The 21,494-nt window shown below is 40.5% G+C and overlaps 1 protein-coding gene across 2 annotated transcripts; it reads left to right on the plus strand.

Annotated features, from left to right (window-relative positions):
• Positions 1–744: 744 nt before the first annotated feature.
• Positions 745–20,130, plus strand: LOC121541570 (high affinity copper uptake protein 1). Of its 2 annotated transcripts, none has more exons than XM_041850667.1 (5): positions 745–900; positions 17,568–17,727; positions 18,004–18,076; positions 18,235–18,403; positions 18,869–20,130. In XM_041850667.1, the coding sequence occupies exons 2-5, from the start codon at positions 17,581–17,583 to the stop codon at positions 19,068–19,070; spliced, it is 591 nt and encodes a 196-aa protein (XP_041706601.1). In that variant the 5' UTR covers positions 745–900; positions 17,568–17,580; the 3' UTR covers positions 19,071–20,130. The 2 variants fall into 2 exon arrangements, with proteins under 2 accessions (XP_041706601.1, XP_041706600.1); XM_041850666.1 differs by lacking the exon at positions 745–900 and adding an exon at positions 8,576–8,774.
• Positions 20,131–21,494: the final 1,364 nt, after the last annotated feature.

The raw sequence follows: 21,494 nt of genomic DNA on the forward strand, positions 1-21,494 counted from the left end.
TGGTCTTGGTGGATGGGTGGGTGTACAATGCGAACGTATAGCAACCCGAAGATTGCAAGTTTGAATCTCATCCCGGACAATTTAAGCTAATTAGCAACTTTTCAACTACTTACTACTTTTTAGCTACTTTGCAACTACTTAGCATGTTAGCTAAACCTTCCCCTAACCTTAACCATTTAAGCTAACTCTTAATATTAACCCTAACCCAACCCCTAACCCTAACCCCTAGTCTAGCTAACGTTAGCCAGCTAGCTAGTTTTGCTCATTCATATTATATTTTGCAAATTCATAAAATATTGTACCTTTAGCAAATTCGTAACATATGATACGAATTGTAATTCGTAACATATCATACGAGATGGATGACGGAGTTCCACAAATTAATCCATGCCATATGATACATATCATCCTAAATGGAGTGTCTCGGATTAACATACAGAATAATACGAAATACTCTGAGACCAGGTTGCCAGTCAACCCAGCCAGAGAAGAGGCCACTACACACATTTTCGGAGAATATCTGTGAATGAAAAATTACATTCGGTGGTATTATGAGGGCTACATTAAATGCCAACTACACAAAATGAGATGTTATAAACTGTTATGTAGGTTTATGACTGCCATGTGGGGGCGGCAGTGCCTACCCTGAACGGTCAGCTGATTTGCTACCACAGGAAAAACATCCGTGCTACGTCTACATTTTCCTGCTTTGTCAAATGTCAGATTGCTGTGCTGTCGGCGTTTTGCCAGTAGAGTAAACGGGAGTCTGAAAGTTAATTTGAAAGCTCATAGTTAATGATTAGGTTGTGAGTTATCTAGGCCCGAGAAAATCACGCTGGAACCACAGTTTCTAAACCTACTGTACTGTCGTTGCTGGCACGGTGTTAGCTGTATTGTGAGGTAAGCGCGTGCGTGCATTCCCAGACTAAGTTAAACTGTATAGTTCTTTCGGACGTGTTTGATCTCTGTAGCTACTAGGTAAACTAGCTGGCTAGCAAGTACAGTGACTATCTAGGTAATTAGTTAGCAAAGTAGTTTTTTGGTATTATGCAACTTGAGCCAACTCACAATTTCAAACAAATGTGCATATGTTCGATATCCCATTTTATATATATATATTTTTTAAAGACAACCCCATAAAGCTAGCTGCCAACAAAACAGATTTCTAGCCTCTGACAATAATATTCAGACGGTCATTTATTGTTGAGAAACACTTTGCTTTTGTATTTTCTACACAGCTACAGTACACAAAACTACATTGTTGCCAAAGACTAATTGATCTTAGTCTCGCCACTACCTCAAGGTTTTACTTTGCTCTTTTGCATCATACTCATATTGCGAAAACAAGTAAGCTATCAATATATCTATCACATTGTCATGCTCATTAACTTGTCATAAAGCACAAACATGCAATATTCCCTATTTCAATGTCTATTACCTATACCACAACTAGAACTTAAGCTACAAATATGCAAAAGCATATTTTTTAAAGCTAATTCAATTGCAGCCTTTTCAGAGCATTGTGATGAGCATAGAACCAATTGTACTGCGGTTCCTATAGACAGTGCAATATAGTAGGAAACCTCTTACCTTGATTTTCACAGCCAATTCCAACTTTGAACACATTACCTGTCACAGGGATTTTTATTTTATTTTTTACATTTATTTAACCAGGTAAGCCAGTTGAGAACAAGTTCTCATTTACAACTGCGACCTGGCCAAGATAAAGCAAAGCAGTGCGATAAAAACAACAACAACACAGAGTTACACATGGGATAAAACAAAACATACAGTCAATAACACAATATAATATATATATACAGTGTGTGCAAATTTAGTAAGTTATGGAGGTAAGGCAATAAATAGGCCATAGTGCAAAATAATTACAATTTAGTATTAACACTGGAGTGATAGATGTGCAGAAGATGATGTGCAAATAGAGATACTGGGGTGCAAATGAGCAAAATAAATAACAATATGGGGATGAGGTAGTTGGGTGGGCTAATTTCAGATGGGCTGTGTACAGGTGCAGTGATCGGTAAGCTGCTCTGACAACTGATGCTTAAAGTTAGTGAGGGAGATATGTGTCTCCAGCTTCAGAGATTTTTTCAGTTCGTTCCAGTCATTTGCAGCAGAGAACTGGAAGGAATGGCGGCCAAAGGAGGTGTTGGCTTTGGGGATGACCAGTGAGATATACCTGCTGGAGCGCATACTACAGGTGGATGTTGCTACTACAGGTGGATGTTGCTATGGTGACCAATGCGCTAAAATAAGGCGGGGATTTGCCTAACAGTGATTTATAGATGACCTGGAGCCAGTGGGTTTGGCGACGAATATGTAGTGAGGGCCAGCCAACGAGAGCGTACAGGTCACAATGGTGGGTAGTATATGGGGCTTTGGTGACAAAACGGATGGCACTGTGATAGACTACATCCAATTTGCTGAGTAGAGTGTTGGAGGCTATTTTGTAAATGACATCGCCGAAGTCAAGGATCGGTAGGCTAGTCCGTTTTACGAGGGCATGTTTGGCAGCATGAGTGAAGGAGGCTTTGTTGCGAAATAGGAAGCCGATTCTAGATTTAACTTTGGATTGGAGATGCTTAATGTGACATAGAAAAAAGTGGGCCTCTAGAGGCAGAAAGTGTCACGACCTGGTGGTCATTAAATCCAAAAGTACATAAAAAATGGTCAACGTCAAGAAATGTATGGAACCTTCATTATCTCTCAAATGGTCGGTGCTCACTGATCTTATTGTGGGAAGTCTGCTATTGAGTGGCACTCAACGGCCACGGCAAACTCTGGCACAAGACTTGAACCCCAATGCACAAAAATCTATGCGACTGAGAGGCTGTTTTAAAGATATGCTTTTCGCATCTTTTGGATTTCGCTCTCAATTCGACTGCTCTGGGAATAACAGGGTCGCTCATAATTAACTGACTATTATATTTTCATTTACTCTCAGATATGTGAATGGGAGGAATGTTTATGAGTGGGTCTGAGTGAAACAGTGCCCTATTGTCTCTATGTATCAAGAGGACAGTGACAGTATCCAATGGGCCATGCTGTCCTCCAGCTATGCTGCTGTAGTTGGCCCTGTTTCCCATTGGCATCGCTCCTACATGACTGAACCTTGTTTTCCTGGTAAGGGTTCTCATTCTCAACAAAAGGTTTACTTTACAGACAGTACAGGAACGGTATGAAGGTATGAAAATCCGGAGACCGCCCAACCCTAGTCACATTCAACATTCCATGAATGGTCCTCTGAGATCCCTGCAACACAAAGCAGTGGAATGATAACACAGAAATGACAGGTAAAATAAAACAAGGCTTAAACAACACCTGTAAATCAAAGATGGAGTGATGAGAGTGTGATCAGAATCTAATGGAGAAATTCAAGTTTGAATTGACAACCTTTTGGTTATTGTACCTCAATATTTATATAATTATTGTTCTGTACCATCTTGTTTTAAAAGGTGGAAAGTAGGCCTACCTTGCCAATGTACTTTTTTAGCTAGCCTGTGTCGCAACTAGCTACCCATTATAATAATAAGCCATTTAGCAGACGCTTTTATCCACAGCGACTTACAGTCATGCGTGCATACATTTTTTTGTGTATGGGTGGTCCCGGGGATCGAACCCACTACCTTGGCATTACAAGCGCTGTGCTCTACCAGCTGAGCTACAGAGGACCACATTCTTTTTTCTTTTTTTCTTAGGGGGTAGATCAGCTTTAATATTGCAGATAGATTGTAACTTCCATCAATGTAATTGTCTGCATCACTTCCAATCCCCCATATATATTTTTTCACAAATATATATATCTCCATACATACATACATACAGTGGGGAAAAAAAGTATTTAGTCAGCCACCAATTGTGCAAGTTCTCCCACTTAAAAAGATGAGAGGCCTGTAATTTTCATCATAGGTACACGTCAACTATGACAGACAAATTGAGAATTTTTTTCTCCAGAAACTCACATTGTAGTATTTTTTATGAATTTATTTGCAAATTATGGTGGAAAATAAGTATTTGGTCACCTACAAACAAGCAAGATTTCTGGCTCTCACAGACCTGTAACTTCTTCTTTAAGAGGCTCCTCTGTCCTCCACTCGTTACCTGTATTAATGGCACCTGTTTGAACTTGTTATCAGTATAAAAGACACCTGTCCACAACCTCAAACAGTCACACTCCAAACTCCACTATGGCCAAGACCAAAGAGCTGTCAAAGGACACCAGAAACAAAATTGTAGACCTGCACCAGGCTGGGAAGACTGAATCTGCAATAGGTAAGCAGCTTGGTTTGAAGAAATCAACTGTGGGAGCAATTATTAGGAAATGGAAGACATACAAGACCACTGATAATCTCCCTCGATCTGGGGCTCCACGCAAGATCTCACCCCGTGGGGTCAAAATGATCACAAGAACGGTGAGCAAAAATCCCAGAACCACACGGGGGGCCCTAGTGAATGACCTGCAGAGAGCTGGGACCAAAGTAACAAAGCCTACCATCAGTAACACACTACGCCGCCAGGTACTCAAATCCTGCAGTGCCAGACGTGTCCCCCTGCTTAAGCCAGTACATGTCCAGGCCCGTCTGAAGTTTGCTAGAGTGCATTTGGATGATCCAGAAGAGGATTGGGAGAATGTCATATGGTCAGATGAAACCAAAATAGAACTTTTTGGTAAAAACTCAACTCGTCGTGTTTGGAGGACAAAGAATGCTGAGTTGCATCCAAAGAACACCATACCTACTGTGAAGCATGGGGGGTGGAAACATCATGCTTTGGGGCTGTTTTTCTGCAAAGGGACCAGGACGACTGATCCGTGTAAAGGAAAGAATGAATGGGGCCATGTATCGTGAGATTTTGAGTGAAAACCTCCTTCCATCAGCAAGTGCATTGAAGATGAAACGTGGCTGGGTCTTTCAGCATGACAATGATCCCAAACACACCGCCCGGGCAACGAAGGAGTGGCTTCGTAAGAAGCATTTCAAGGTCCTGGAGTGGCCTAGCCAGTCTCAGATCTCAACCCCATAGAAAATCTTTGGAGGGGAGTTGAAAGTCCGTGTTGCCCAGCGACAGTCCCAAAACATCACTGCTCTAGAGGAGATCTGCATGGAGCAATGGGCCAAAATACCAGCAACAGTGTGTGAAAACCTTGTGAAGACTTACAGAAAACGTTTGACCTGTGTCATTGCCAACAAAGGGTATATAACAAAGTATTGAGAAACTTTTGTTATTGACCAAATACTTATTTTCCACCATAATTTGCAAATAAATTCATAAAAAATCCTACAATGTGATTTTCTGGTTTTCTTTTTCTCATTTTGTCTGTCATAGTTGACGTGTACCTATGATGAAAATTACAGGCCTCTCTCATCTTTTTAAGTGGGAGAACTTGCACAATTGGTGGCTGACTAAATACCTTTTTCCCCCACTGTACATATAAATACATACATACATATAAATACATACATATACACTACCGGTCAAAAGTTTTAGAACACCTACTCATTCAAGGGTTTTTCTTTATTTTTTACTATTTTCTACATTGTAAAATAATAGTGAAGACATCAAAACTATAAAATAACCCTTGGAATCATGTAGTAGCCCAAAAAGTGTTAAACAAGTCAAAATATATTTTATATTTGAGATTCCTCAAATAGCCACCCTTTGCCTTGATGACAGCTTTGAACACTCTTGGCATTCTCTCAATCGGCTTCACCTGGAATGCTTTTCCAACAGTCTTGAAGGAGTTCCCACATATGCTGAGCACTTGTTTGCTGCTTTTCTTTCACTCTGCGGTCCGACTCATCCCAAACCATCTCAATTTGATTGAGGTCGGGGGATTGTGGAGGCCAGGTCATCTGATGCAGCATTCCATCACTCTCCGTCTTGGTAAAATAGCCCTTACACAGCCTGGAGGTGTTGGGTCATTGTCCTGTTGAAAAACAAATTATAGTCCCACTAAGCCCAAACCAGATGGGATGGCGTATTGCTGCAGAATGCTGTGGTAGCCATGCTGGTTAAGTGTGCCTTAAATTCTAAATAAATCACAGACAGTGTCACCAGCAGACCACCCCCACACCATAACACCTCCTCCTCCATGCTTTACGGTGGGAAAAACACATGAGGAGATCATCCGTTCACCCACACCGCGTCTCACAAAGACACGGCGGTTGGAACCAAAAATCTCAAATTTGGACTCCTGACCAAAGGACACATTTCCACCGGTCTAATGTCCATTGCTCGTGTTTCTTGGCCCAAGCAAGTCTCTTCTTCTTATTGGTTTCCTTTAGTAGTGGTTTCTTTGCAACAATTCGACCATGAAGGCCTGATTCACACAGTCTCCTCTGAACAGTTGATGTTGAGATGTGTCTGTTACTTGAACTCTGTGAAGCATTTATTTGGGCTGCAATTTCTGAGGCTGGTAACTCTAATGAACTTATCTTCTGCAGCAGAGGTAACTCTGGGTCTTCCATTTCTGTGGTGGTCCTCATGAGAGCCATGATAGCTATTGATGGTTTTTGCGACTGCACTTGAAGAAACTTTCAAAGTTCTTGACATTTTCAGTATTGACTGACCTTCATGTCTTAAAGTAATGATGGGCTGTCGTTTATCTTAGCTTATTCGAGCTGTTCTTGCTATAATAAAAAGAAAAACCCTTGAATGAGTAGGTGTTCTAAAACTTTTGACCGGTAGTGTATATACACATATCCTTTGAAAATATATATTTTCCTTGATTACTTTCCAACCCCACCACCCCTCCCATAATTGGATTAAACTAGTGAACAACAACACTTAGGCCTCTACTTCCAGTTTATACATACTATATACATTTTATGGACACAGTCAATTTTACAATAGTTCTATTTTGTTTGTTTTTACTCCTGATCTTCCTTTACCCTCAACCTCTCCGATCATTTTCATGATGTCCATCCGGTTTGCTTCTATATGCCATATCTTTCTAGCTACCCTTTACTGTACTGTATTTGCATCAAGTAGTGGCTCTTGTGCATTCATTAGAAATGTGTTTAAAGTCTGGCAATTATGCAGCATGTAGCAAAATTAGGTCAGTGGTGTACTGTTAAATGTGAAAGGATTAGGCTTAGGTATACTTGATCATGTGAGGCCAGTTAGGGTCATTGATGGCGATATCGTACAGTATTTATTTAGATAAGACTGATTAATTGCACACTTTCAAATTGTAGGTCAAGGGTTTTCTTTACTGTCCACTGAAGTGATTAGTGAATTAGGCAGGCCTTTCCAAATGGCATGTTGCCACATTGACAGACGCAGGCAGAAAATGGCTTTGAACATTGTCTTCTCTACTCAGCTTATCTTTGTTCCATCAAGGTGCTGAACTTGAGGATGCAGCTTTTACTAAAGGCAAGAGCTGAAGAAAGTTAATATCGCTCTCTAAACAAAGCTACAGTACACACACACACACACACACACACACAAACTGTTGAGTAAATAGTAGGCTTCACTGAGTAATCATCACCTCTGACCTCTAATCACAATGTTTGAGTTGCACAATCATGGAATGTTTTGTTGGTCAGTGGTTGTTGATGCTATTTTCTGTTCCATAATTTTGTACTCTGTGCTATTTACTGCACATTTCATCATTGCTTCGGTCACTTTTAATCTTTGGTGAGGATTATTATGAGGCAGTTTTTCAGCACCTTTGGCTTTCATCTAATAGGCCTACGTCAGCCTTGACATGGCATGCACTTTCACCTCATGTTCCACAAAGCTGGAGGTCAGACTGTTCCAACACAGTCACACTAGAACTCATTTTAGACTAAAGGTGCAAGTACATTACATGTACGGTGCCTTCAGAAACAATTCACACCCCTTTTTCCACATTTTGTTGTTACATTGCTTAAAGTTGAGATTTTGTGTCACTACACGAGATTTTTGAATGACTACCCCATCTCCCACATATACAATTATCTGTAAGGTCCCTCAATCGAGTAGTGAATTTCTAGCACAGATTCAATCACAAAGACTATGGAGGTTTTTCAATGCCTTGCATTTTTATTCCACTTTGACATTACAGAGTATTTTATGTAGATCGTTAAACCAAAAATAACAATTAAATCAATTTTAATCCCACTTTGTAACGCAACAAAATCTGGAAAAGGTCAAGGGGTGTGAATACTTTCTAAAGGCATTTTATTATTCACAGCACGCTGCAGTGTATCCATTATCATTTATCTTTGTCTCAGAGTTTGGGCACCATAAAGTCTAATGATTAACAATTCCCTGTACATGGACCCAAGCACCGGAAATGGCATTATTAGTTGGCATTCAGTTTATGATCAATTATTTTGATCAGAAACGTTTTCTTGTGTTACAGTATAGGCTAGCTGATGTGGGTTTTACCAAACAAATAAGTGAGTGGACATCCCATTATTTCATCAGCTAATGTATGTTTTGTCCAGCGCTTTATTTGCTTTTTGTAATGACTGTTTTCCTGGGGGGGAGGGTGACAAACCCATGTGATTGGCTGGATTAGAGGAAATGAGAGGCAGATGAAAGGTCACATGAGGAGGGTAGTCATGAGAGAGCAACTTTGTGCACAACACACATTCACATTCCCACTCTGACACACTTTCACTCTCTCCCTGACTCGAGCAGGAGAGCACACTCAGGATCAGACTACACACCTGTACACATTGATAGGTTGCATGAACACACACGTATTGACAAGTATCTTGTCATTGATTTGGCTGTAACAGAGGCACTGCATGTGGTGAGACATTTGGGTAAGTTTTAAAATGTGAGATTTTATCTGGAATAAAACTATTTCATATAAATTATCGAAACAAGAATGTTTAGGCTACCATTTAATATTATACATTTTCCTTGTATGAAATGTATTTCAGCTGTTTTTACTCCCACATGCTCCAAACAGTCTTTGACTGTTCTGGAAGGAAAGCATGGACTGTTTTTATGTATAGCTCAACTGAGGAAGCTAATATATGCAGGGTTAATTTAGGCTATTATCCAGTACTTTGAGAGCAGTCGTTTCTAGTGTGAGTCATATCTACATGATGATCACCATTGTTTTTTTTATTTAAGGGGCTAGATCAGCTTTAAAATTGCAGATATATTGTGGGTTCTATCAATGTAATTGTTTGCATCATTTCCAATCCCCAAAAATATTATTTTATAAATAAATATATGTTCCTTTATTTTCCCCTAACCCTACCTCCCCTCCCCTAATTGGAGTAAACTAATGGACAACTATACTTAGGCTTCTACTTCCAGCTTATACATACTATATACATTTTATGGATATGGTACATTTTACATTAGTTATATCTTTATTTAATTGTTTTATCCCACCCTTCAGCCACCCATCTATCTCTAAAAACCATCCAGTCTTGACCTTTCTATTCTCATAGTTTCCACAGATTCTAAATGAAAGATGAACATCTTTACTAAAAGTACTATTATATTATTGATAGACTGACCATGGCTTTTCAAGTCACCCAGCAGTGCTATTTGCAAAGATAGATTTAAGTAAATATTGTGATTTTCAGCCATTCCTGAACCTGCAACCTAAAACAAGCTACATACAGTGCATTCGGAAAGTATTCAGACCCCTTGACTTTTTTCACATCTTGTTATGTTAAAGCCTTATTCTAAAATTGATTAAATTGTTTTTTTTCCTCATCAATCTACACACAATACCCCATAATGACAAAGCAAAAACAGGTTTTTAGAATTTTGTGCAAATTTATAAAAAAAAAAAAAACGGAAATATGACATTTACATAAGTATTCAGACCCTTTACTCAGTACTTTGTTGAAGCATCTGTGGCAGCGATTACAGCCTTGAGTCGTCTTAGGTATGACTCTACAAGCTTGGCACACCTGTATTTGGGGAGTTTCTCCCATTCTTCTCTGCAGATCCTCTCAAGCTCTGTCAGGTTGGATGGGGAGCGTCGCTGCACAGCTATTTTCAGATGTAGCCTCTGTCTGGGCCACTCAAGGACATTCAGATACTTTTCCCGAAGCCACTCCTGCGTTGTCTTGGCTGTGTGTTTAGGGTCGTTGTCCTGTTGGAAGGTGAACCTTCGCCCCAGTCTGAGGTCCTGAGCAGGTTTTCATCAAGGATCAAAAATCCCTTCCCAACACTGTATGGCACAGCTGTCAATTCTTTGGTCCTTAAATGGAACTGGTATACTTTTTTGTATCACTTTTTTTTTTTTTACCCAATTGTGGTCTTTTATTACATTTACATTTTAGTCATTTAGCAGACGCTCTTATCCAGAGTGACTTACAGTTAGTGAGTGCATACATTATTTTTTTTATTTTTCATACTGGCCCCCCGTGGGAATCGAACCCACAACCCTGGCGTTGCAAACGCCATGTTCTACCAACTGAGCTACATCCCTGCCGGCCATTCCCTCCCCTACCCTGGACCAATTGTGCCCCGCCCCATGGGTCTCCCGGTCGCGGCCGGCTACGACAGAGCCTGGATTCGAACCAGGATCTCTAGTGGCACAGCTAGCACTGCGATGCAGTGCCTTAGACCACTGCGCCACTCGGGAAGGCTTGCCTCCTCCATTTTTGCGGTAATGCTGCAATCAGTTGGTTGTAATTTTGGATAGAGCAGACATTTCCATATATATTTTTTAGCTCCATGTGTGACAACGCCCCCAGTCCTATTTATTATATCATAAACAAAGATTATACCCTTTTAAACGTTTTTTCTCCAAAAATAACCAGCTTGTTTTAAAAATAGTGATATTTTGGATATTATTTAATTTTCAAATAACTGAAAGTGAGAGGTTGTAGTCTGAATAAATGGGAAAAGGCCATTTTTGAACATAGGGTGAGACATTCTTCCTAATCTACTGGAGAACCAGTTCGGATATAAGTATAACTTTTGTATGACTGAAGCCTTTAGTGAGAGGTTCAATGTTTTAATATTTCATAATTTTAGTCCTCCGAATTCATATTCATTATATAAATAGACCCGTTTAATTTTGTCTTGCTTGCCATTCCAAATAAAGTGGCATCTTTTTTGCTCATATAATTTTAAAAAACAAGTTGTTTGGTGTAGGCAGGGCCATCAGTAAATAGGTAAACTGGGATATGACTAAACAATTTATCAGGGGGAATTTTCCACAAATAGACAAGTATTTACCTTTCCATGGTAGCAAGATGTTATCTATTTTTGCTAACTTTCTATTAAAATATATTGTATTGAGATCATTTATTTTTTTCGGGATATGAACACAGAGTATGTCCACTTCACTGTCATACCATTTTATTGGTAAACGACACAATAATGTAAACATTTTATTTTTTTAGCGATCCAATACATAATATGGGACACTAATCATAGTTTGGTTGTAATCCAGAGAGGTTAGAGAAGTTATCTAGATCCTCTATGAGGCAGTGCAGGGATCGATATTGCGGATTTAAAAGAAAACATGAGTCATCAGCGTACAATGACACCTTTGTTTTTACTGTTGAATCTGATTTTAATAGCTAACATTTCTATGGCCATAATAAATACATATGCCAATAGTGGACAACCTTGTTTTACTCCTCTTGACAGTTTAATACTTTCTGAGAAGTAGCCATCATTTACACCTGGGGTTACTATACATCACTTTAACTCATTGTATAAGAGATTCTCCTAAATTAAAATAGTCCATGCATTTATATACTGAACAAAAATATAAATGCAACATGCAATAATTTCAAAGATTACAGTTCATATAAGAAATCAGTAAATTTAAATAAATAAATTAGGCCCCCCCCCCCCAGACGATCCCACAGGTGAAGAAGCCGGATGTGGACGTCCTGCGCTGGCGTGGTTACACGTGGTCTGCAGTTGTGAGGCTGGTTGGACGTACTGCCAAATTCTCTAAAACGAGGTTGGAGGCAGCTTATGGTAGAGAAATAAACATTCAATTCTCTGGCAACAGCTCTGGTGGACATTCCTGCAGTCAGCGTGCCAATTGCATGCTCCCTCATTGGCAATGTGTTGTGTGACAATACTGCACATTTTAAAGTGGCCTTTTATTGTCCACAGCACAAGGTGCACCTGTGTAATGATCATGCTGTTTAATCAGCTTCTTGATATACCACACCTGTCAGGTGGATGGATTATCTTGGCAAAGGAGAAATGCTCACTAACAGGGATATAAACAAATTTGTGCACAAAATTTGAGATAAGCTTTTTCTGCTAATGGAACATTTTGGGGATTTTTCATTTCAGCTCAGGAAACATGGGACCAACACTACATGTTGCGTTTATTTTTGTTCAGTGTATATAATTTCTAGTCGTACTTTATCAAAGGCCTTTTCACCATTGTTTGTTGTAACGATCTTCCTACATTTCGTAGCTTACTTCATGAGTTAAACTTGTGTGTGTTGTTTCTGAGGAATTCCACTCACATACATACAAAACCATTTAGTGAGGATTTGCTTTGGTTAAAGATCACTGAGTTCACAGGTTTATTATTCCATAACTTGCAGGAACATTTCACAATGGCTTTTACAACCTCATGTGGAGTGCAATTGTAATGAAAATTCTCTGAACTCAGAGAGACAAGGGTGTAGCTCGACTCTAGACTGTTCTTGTCTTGCTTTAAAGCAGTGGTTCTCAACTGGGTTTGCCTCGGGACCCAAATTGAACCAGGTTTTCTCAGTCGCAAACCAATATACATCGTGAAAAACAATCGCCAAATACAATCTGGAAAACTATTTTTAATACTATATTGATACATGTAGCAATTATATGACAAGGGAACAACGTTCCCACCACTTTCATTGTCAGTAATATAATTTTGCCCATTTTCTTGATGAAGAATGTTGATAAACTCACAATAGTGCGCTCTATATTGAAAATCGTGATAAAAAAATAATACTGAGTTCATTATCATTTCTACCTGGTTTAAGTTGTTTAATTTCAGACTGGAGTATTATTTCATAAAACACTCAGACACCCACGGTTATATGAAGGTTTGGCTTGGAGAGTCCAAAAGCGAAGGGAAAAGGTGAGAGGAGGAGAGTGCGTAGATCCGAGAAGGAATTATACAACCAGAAAAGTTATTATGCTGTATGTGGCTGCTATGAAAGTGAACTGTGTGTGCGGGTGATCAGGGGTGTATTCATTCCGCCAATTCTGTTGCAAAACGTTTGTTTCTTAAACAGATGCAAACTAAATGAAACGGGATGGACCTATCTGAATTTCAGTTGCAAAACAACTGTTTGGACTAATGATTACACCCCAGATCAGCTAGATGCAGCCAAGAGTGTGCAAGGCGGTATTGAATGCGTCACTCAAATTCGAGTATCATGTAGTAGCCAAACCTGTCAACATTACATTGAGCTGGGCCCCGTGTAGCTCAGTTGGTAGAGCATGGCGTTTGCAACGCCAGGGTTGTGGGTTCGTTTCCCACGGGAGGCCAGTATGAAAAATGTATGCACTCACTAACTGTAAGTCGCTCTGGATAAGAGCGTCTGCTAAATTACTAAAATGTAAATGAATGTAATATGAATGACAGTCATCCAATATGCTGTAATAGAAATAAGGTCATGCTCATAAAAATATATATATATCGTCCTCCCTAATCTTAAACTGCACCCACCGCCACTGATGTCTACCTGAGTCTTGCCTGTTTGTTCTGGTGAGGGTTATACTTTTGGGAATGGCTAACTTCTCACTGTGGCAGCAACTGAGTCTAGCAGAGCAGAGTAGAACAACATGAGGCAACAGAGGTTTTGACTGGAAACCAGCAGGTTAAATGATATGATTTTGTGTCTTTTCATTTAGATTCTCTATGTTTATTTTCCTTGTCCGCTGATGTCATTGGTTTCTCCCTTGGTGTGTTCTAGACCTTTTCGTATATCATGTTTTTCTCTAATTGATTGACATTGATGTCAATTAAGTGGGAATTTATTGGCCATTAGATTAGTAAGGGTCCTGTTGGAGCTCTCGAGTCAAGTGGCTAATTCTTCCTCTTTGAATGATTGCTCTCTCTCTCTCAAGTAGGGAGTGAAGGTGCTTTTAAGGTGACATGTCTAGTAGATTTGGATGAACCTGAAGCTGTGTATGAAATAGCCTTGGCACACAGTGGTCCAAACTGGCTTCACAGTTCTTGGGACCATGTGGTTCTAGCTGTAGCCTAATATGTGTCTGTTCTTTCCTCAATTTGTGTACTCTTCAGATCCAACAAACGCAACTATAATTAGCCTAACCATTGTAATTGCATTATCAATAACTAGATTACAAAATGGCAACGCTGTAATCGTTATCTTGAACTATAAACATTTATAGTCTGGATACTGTGCTTCCTTTTGCACGTACTTGATGTCCTAGCTAATTTCCGATTTATATGAAATTGTTTGACTACAGAGGTAGCAAAACTGTACTTCAAATCTATGATACTCCCCCACTTAACATACTGTTTGGCTAGTTGGGCCCAAGCTTGCTGTACAACAGTAAGACCTATTCAGTCTGTCTACAAACAGGCTCTCAAATTGCTTGATAGGAAGCCCAATAGCCATCATCACTGTGACATCCTTAGAAAGCATGAGCTCCTGAGTTGGGAAAATCTTGTGCAATACACCGATGCATGTCTTGTATTCAAGATCCTAAATGGCTTGGCTCCCCCTCCACTCAGTATTTTTGTTAAACAGAAAACCCAAACATATGGCAGCAGATCCACAAGGTCTGCCATGAGAGGTGACTGTGTAGTTCCCCTAAGGAAAAGCACCTTTAGTAAATCCGCTTTTTCTGTGAGAGCTTCCCATGTCTGGAATACACTGCCATCAGACACACATAACTGCACCACATATCACACTTTCACAAAATGCTTGAAGACATGGCTAAAGGTCAATCAGATTTGTGAACATGGTCCCTAGCTGTGTGTTGCCGCTTTCCATGTCTGTTGTCTGTAACTTGTGAGGTGTGGAAACACGTTGTTGCTTTTATGAATTTTGTCTTGCTGCTTTTTGTTCTATGTTGCTCTGTCTGTATGCTACGTCTTGCTTGTTCTATGTTGCTATGTCTGTATGCTATGTCTTGTTCTATGTTGTTATTGTCTATATTGTAATTGTTTTTAATAACCTGCCCAGGGACTGCGGTTGAAAATTAGCCGGCTGGCTAAAACCGGCACTTTTACTGAAACGTTGATTAATGTGCACTGTCCCTGTAAAAATAAACTTAAACTCAAACTCAAGAAAACAGTTTCAATCAGCGTTTACAATAGACCCCAGTCAGCATTCTCCACCAGTGGGTTCAGTACAGTAGGTTGGGGTTCATGGTTAAAACACCTCTCAGCTGAACCACACCATCACTGTCTCTCCATAGCAATAACACTGGGCACTTTGGAGACTTTGACTGACTCGTTTAATTACGGTCTTAACTTTTTAATCGGTGCTAACCAAGGCGCATTAGAGAGGATCTGGTGCCAAGCCAAGGACCAGGCTACTCCAAGTCTGAGTGATTACCCACTTTATCCGTCTTTAAGCTCACAGAGTCAAACACGGACCTGTGTCCTCATAAACCTGGAAAATGTGGTTTGAGAGGACCTAAATTCGATTCAATGTGCAGGCACCTGGAAAATTGCACACTAAGCGTTTTTCCTGGACGATAATAAGCAAGAGTCCTACAATGCTGCTAAGGCAATAGGGTGGGGCAATGTTCCCTCTAAACTGCGTGCATGGGCAGAAGAAATATCAGCCCACAGAGAGAAGCACAAGATTGAACTTCACTCAACTTTCTAGAGTTTTCCCTGTTAACACTATCAACACTTCCCTTTACTGTGGCAATTGTGATCGAATCAACGCAATATTAGCCACTTCCAATGCAACATACCGAAACAAAATGAACTATGCAAGACTTTTAGTATGCAAAACTAACTATGCAAGAGATGTTGATGTAGGCAGAACGCATCGGAGTAGAATTCTATTGCATTGACACGCAGGACTCAGCCAGTACTCTACACAGACCGGTGTGGCATAACCAATCAGAGCTACAGTAGGCCTATATGCAAATAGACCATTGCCATATATGGATCTGTGCCATTTACTTTGAACTGGACTGTGTTTATAGCATGAGCGGTCGTGAGTAGATGCGCTTTGTTTGAGATCAAAGCGAGAGCTGCATGTAGCCACGTGTGCACATTTTGTTCATATCCTTTGCTAGTTAGTGAGTTATTAGCCCAGTTATAGATCATTTGTTGTCAGCAATAGGGGAGTGATTGCTTCCTACAAGAGCCCCACAGTGGAGGTGTCATAATACCCATAAAACCTAGCGGTCAAACAGGGAAATGGTTCCAATCGTTTTTCCACCATTCATTTTGTCTGGTTTTAGAAACACTTAAAATAAGGTCTGTGTTTCGTGTAGGCTTACCCTGGTGTGACGTTTTGATAACTATGTAAATCTCTCTCAGGCAAGGTGACTTTTATCAATATATTCGGCTCTATTTACGCTGATTCAAAAATGCAAATTAGCATCAACGTAGAAATCATGCAAGACTACAAATCTCTGCAAGCTCCTGCACGTCATCTCTAGCTGACACCTTTGCTAACAGGCATTATCAATTTACAACTTGCACAAGACAGTTCACAGAATTTTAAATTTAAAGAAATGTAGCCAATTTATTCATTTCTAAATTTAGCTAACATTAGATAGTTCATCTGGAGATTCTTACCTTTGCCTCGAATCAGGCAGTCTCGTCCAGATCATAATGGCATCTGTAGTTCTTTATGATAGCCACATTAGCAGCTAATTAGCATTTCATTTTTGTGGGGTAAATAGAGGCGACTATGTTGATAGAAAATCACCTTGTCCTAGAGAGATTTACACGGTTATCAAAATGTCACGCCAGGGTAAGCCTACACGAAACACAGCCCTTATTTTAAGTGTTTATAAAATTAATGGTGGAAAAACTATTAGAACCATTTCCTTGTTTGACCGCAAGGTTTTATTGGTATTATGACTCCTACTGTGGTACTCTATAGGCAGAGTGTAGCATAATTTTTCTGATTGTATGGGAATAATAATGCTTTTTATTTTGTAAAGTGGTTTCTTGCATCAAACAACAACATTTTCAGTCACCACCTTGTCTGAAGGACAAGTGGATCAACAGGTTAATGTCAAGCCCTGCATGTTGTTTTCAAAGGTCTCATGGAATGTAGGCCTACATTGAACACCCCACATTGGCTGCTACTGTAGGCTGAATGATAGAACAGCTATGTCCATGTTAAAATGTTATGGGATGCATTTTCTCCATTGTTTTTAATGGTAGGCCACTCTGGTAGACCTACATTATGATCAAATAGCCACAGTAGCCTACTTGGCCACTGTTAAAACTGTAACTTAAAGCAGGTACAGCCTCAGTGTGCACAGTAAACGCGTGTTGGAAGTTGCACAGAATTTTCACAACGTTCAGGTTTGCCCTAAGCAAGAATTTTCGAAACACCTTTGATACCTACAACAAAAGCTACCTGTCGTGGACAAATTAGTCTGTGTGAAGTGTGCATGACTGATGTGTATTTTGTGTCTGTATTTCCTGGTTCTTGCAGTCCTACAGTACAGATGAACATGGACACGCACCATGAGCACCACGACCACGGCAACGGCAACATGGCTGGCACCGTGGCTCCTCCCATGGGGACAGACTCCCATGGGGATGGAGGAGGGCATGGAATAGGACACTGTGCAGGAGGGGGAATGATGATGATGGTGAGTGGGCCTTGCCAAACAACCCGAGGCCACATCCGTAAATAAATCACACACTAATTTCTCTCTGTTACAGTGTGGGATTTATTTAGGCTTGGCACCCTGTCTCTGCACTTTCTACCACCTCTCACAAAGTTGCAAATCTGATTAAGATGAATGGTTTTAAACTGTAGTTCAAACGGCCTGCTTGACATTTTTCTCTGCTGTGTGAGCTGAATCACTGTAAACCCCTTGGTTCTGTAGTAATACTATTTATTGTTTTCTATTCCTCTTCTGAAGCAAATGACCTTCTACTTTGGCTACACAAACGTGGAGCTGCTGTTTGCCGGTTTGATCATCAACACACCTGGAGGTAAGTGTGTTTGTGTTTCCAGAATGCATTTGAAGACTTGAAATGTAGTACAAAAAGTATTTTATGACCATGGCCATTAACGGTTCATTATTATCCCCAAAAATAAAAATTTGAATATCTAACCAAAATTAACATCTCGACCATGTCTCCTCTCTCAGAGATGGCAGGGGCCTGCATTGGTTGTTTCATGCTGGCTGTGCTCTACGAAGGACTGAAGATCAGCAGGGAGTTCCTGCTGAGGAGGAACCAGGTCAACGTGCGCTATAACTCCATGCCTGTCCCGGGAGCAGACGGCACCATGCTTATGGAGACCCACAAGACTGTAGGGTGAGTGAGACCAAATATGCAACAGGCCTCCTCACTAAACGGACACACAGTAGTACTGTAGTGAAGTGTTCCAGTTTACACCCCAAATGTGAGACTTCTAGACATGGCAGCCAAAAAAGGCTAATATCTCCACATTAACTTGTAGTAGGACATTTTGAAGCTTTATAAACATTTGGTGGGTGCTTATATTTGTCCTATTTCAAGTGTGTATTAATACGCATGTGTGAATCTGAAATGTTTTTTACATATCCCAACTCTCCCTGAGACACCCTCACAGACTGGCCAAATGCTCTAACCACTAGGCTACCTGCTGCCCTGCCTTACTGTTTGTGGGGAATGTTGTGGCCATAACATGAATTTTTAAATTTCTAAGTAGCCACTAACACCAGACTTGCAGAGTGCTGTGAATGAATTGATTAAAAAGAATCCTTTTAATAATCCTGTTTCCTTCTCTCTCCCCTGCAGCCAGCGGATGCTGAGTCTGTCCCACTTATTGCAGACAGTGTTACACATCATCCAGGTGGTGGTCAGCTACTTCCTTATGTTGGTCTTCATGACCTACAACGCTTACCTGTGTATCGCCGTGGCAGCGGGGGCCGGGGTGGGATATTTCTTATTCAGCTGGAAAAAGGCTGTGGTTGTCGACATCACCGAACACTGTCACTAACACCCCCACCTGGTCTTTATTCATCCTCCCACACACATAAACACACACACAGGCATTCTCCTTTCAATCCCCATCGTCATCATCATACATCCAGTTTTATATACATGTATCACATTTGGACAGTTCACTTTGTCACACTAAAGCTGCTCGATGGCAAATGTGAATTATGACATTTTACATTTTAGTCATTTTAGCAGACGCTCTTATTCAGAGCGACTTACAGTTAGTGAGAGCATACTTTTTTTTCTCTTCATACGGTGACCATGAGTTTTTACATTTGTGACAGTCTGTCCTATTGGTAGCTCTAGAAGACTACCTGTGTCACCGTAACACGATGTTGGTATTCCAAATGCTTGCTGCTGTTATACCAACATACCCCCCCCGTCTCAATCTCCACGTCTCTGTGAAAAGAGCTAAACATCCACTCTTCCCCCAGTCGTGCAATTCTCAGTCTATTTGTATTATTGCGCAACAATCAGTGCACGTTCAGCCTTATAGCATCGGACCTAGGCTCTTCTGCTCACACAGGGCATTTGCAACAACTTTCTCCTTGAAGAACAGTGTGCTGGTGCAAGCAGTGAGTAGTTAAATGAATAGGGCCTAGAGTAGCTCCTAACCAGGGAAAAATGCTGGGCTCTGGCATTCTGAAGCCAAGTCATATCTGCATTCCATCTGACAATCCGGTGGGGGCCATACATAATCAGTGTCTCACAACAGGAGTCAAAGGTCATACTTGAGATTGTGTGGGGATGGTGGGGCAGCTTTGGCTGTATGACTGAGCCTTACTAAACCCTTTGCTTTAAAGGAGGAAAACATGTGACAGCATAGGCCAACTGTAGACAGGACCCGTAGTCTACTGATAAGTGCCAGTGCCATTTTAAAGAAGTTTGTCCAATGGACGAGCAATTAAGTACAGTACACTGTACGTGTCATGTGATTATATTAATTAAAGAGTATAATGCAGCAGAAATAGTGATGACCCTTAAAACCCTCTTCATGATACACACTGCTATGCAATGTTCCATTTTGGATAGTTTATGAATAAAAACCTCAGTATTTACCAATGATGCTTCACTTAAGAGTAGGCTTGATCTGACCCATAAATGTGCACTCAAAATTGGCTCTTGCACATTAAGAAGCCAATGTAAAAAAACACATGTACATGTCAAACAAACCTACTGCTAGTATCACTTCCAGCTAAGATATTTTAGTTAACATTTGATGTCTAAATTCAAGTGTCTGCCTTTTTAAATCTTCACTATCTTAAATTGTTGCTGGCCAAATCTTTAATTGGCTTGTTTCAAGAAACAAATGTATTGAACAGATTACTGGGTCTAATCTGAGCACATAAGGACATGCCTAAAAACCTCAACCTAAAAAGGGTTAACTATCACTTGATAAAGTGGGATTCCCTGCTATAACTGGGAAGTAACTTTTGGTGTGTTCATTCAATAGGGTTAAAGTAGCGCATTACATTTACATTTTAGTCATTTAGCAGACGCTCTTATCCAGAGCGACTTACAGTTAGTGAGTGCATACATTATTATTTTTGTAATTTTTTCATACTGGCCCCCCGTGGGAATCGAACCCACAACCCTGGCGTTGCAAACGCCATGCTCTACCAACTGAGCTACATCCCTGCCGGCCATTCCCTCCCATACCCTGGACGACGCTGGGCCAATTGTGCACCGCCCCATGGGTCTCCCAGTCGCGGCCGGCTACGACAGAGCCTGGATTCGAACCAGGATCTCTAGTGGCACAGCTAGCACTGCGATGCAGTGCCTTAGACCACTGCGCCACTCGGGAGACACAGTCAACACAACATGGATACTAGTGTCCTTATTGGAGCAAGTCTTCCAGTCCCAAGGACAAGCAGAGAACTCTGGGAAAGTAGGAGACTGGATCCAGTGCTTTCTCAGACTGGCCTAGTACCACATGATTTCTGCACTTCTTGTGACCTATCGGTGCTTAGGCCGCACACTACTGACAGTACATACTTTTACAGAAGGGGGATTTCTATGAAGTAGAACCTAAAGAGAAAATATTTCACTTTTAGGTATGTCTTTTTCATTTCTTAATGTTGTGCTTTTTTTCCATTTCTGAGATAAATGACTGTAGTAAAATGTTTATCAGTTGCCTGAGTGACATTGTGCTGTGTCTGGTTTGGGGGTCAAATTCCCAATTGCTATAACTGGATTTAACAGCCACACGTTCTCATTACATTACAATCAAGCCAGGGACATTAATAGTTAGTGTATACTTGAACATATAACCGTTTCTGCTTTACCACGTGGGATCATGTATAAAGAGGATATTAGTATAGTCTACTGTACAAACCGAGTGTTGAAGCAAATTGGCCAAAACAACAGTGGGAATCTGACCAGCACTCTAGCGCATCATCAGTGTGAACATGTCTGTATAGCT

The sequence above is a fragment of the Coregonus clupeaformis genome, chromosome 27 (assembly GCF_020615455.1).
Source record: "Coregonus clupeaformis isolate EN_2021a chromosome 27, ASM2061545v1, whole genome shotgun sequence".
Classification (NCBI taxonomy): domain Eukaryota; kingdom Metazoa; phylum Chordata; class Actinopteri; order Salmoniformes; family Salmonidae; genus Coregonus; species Coregonus clupeaformis.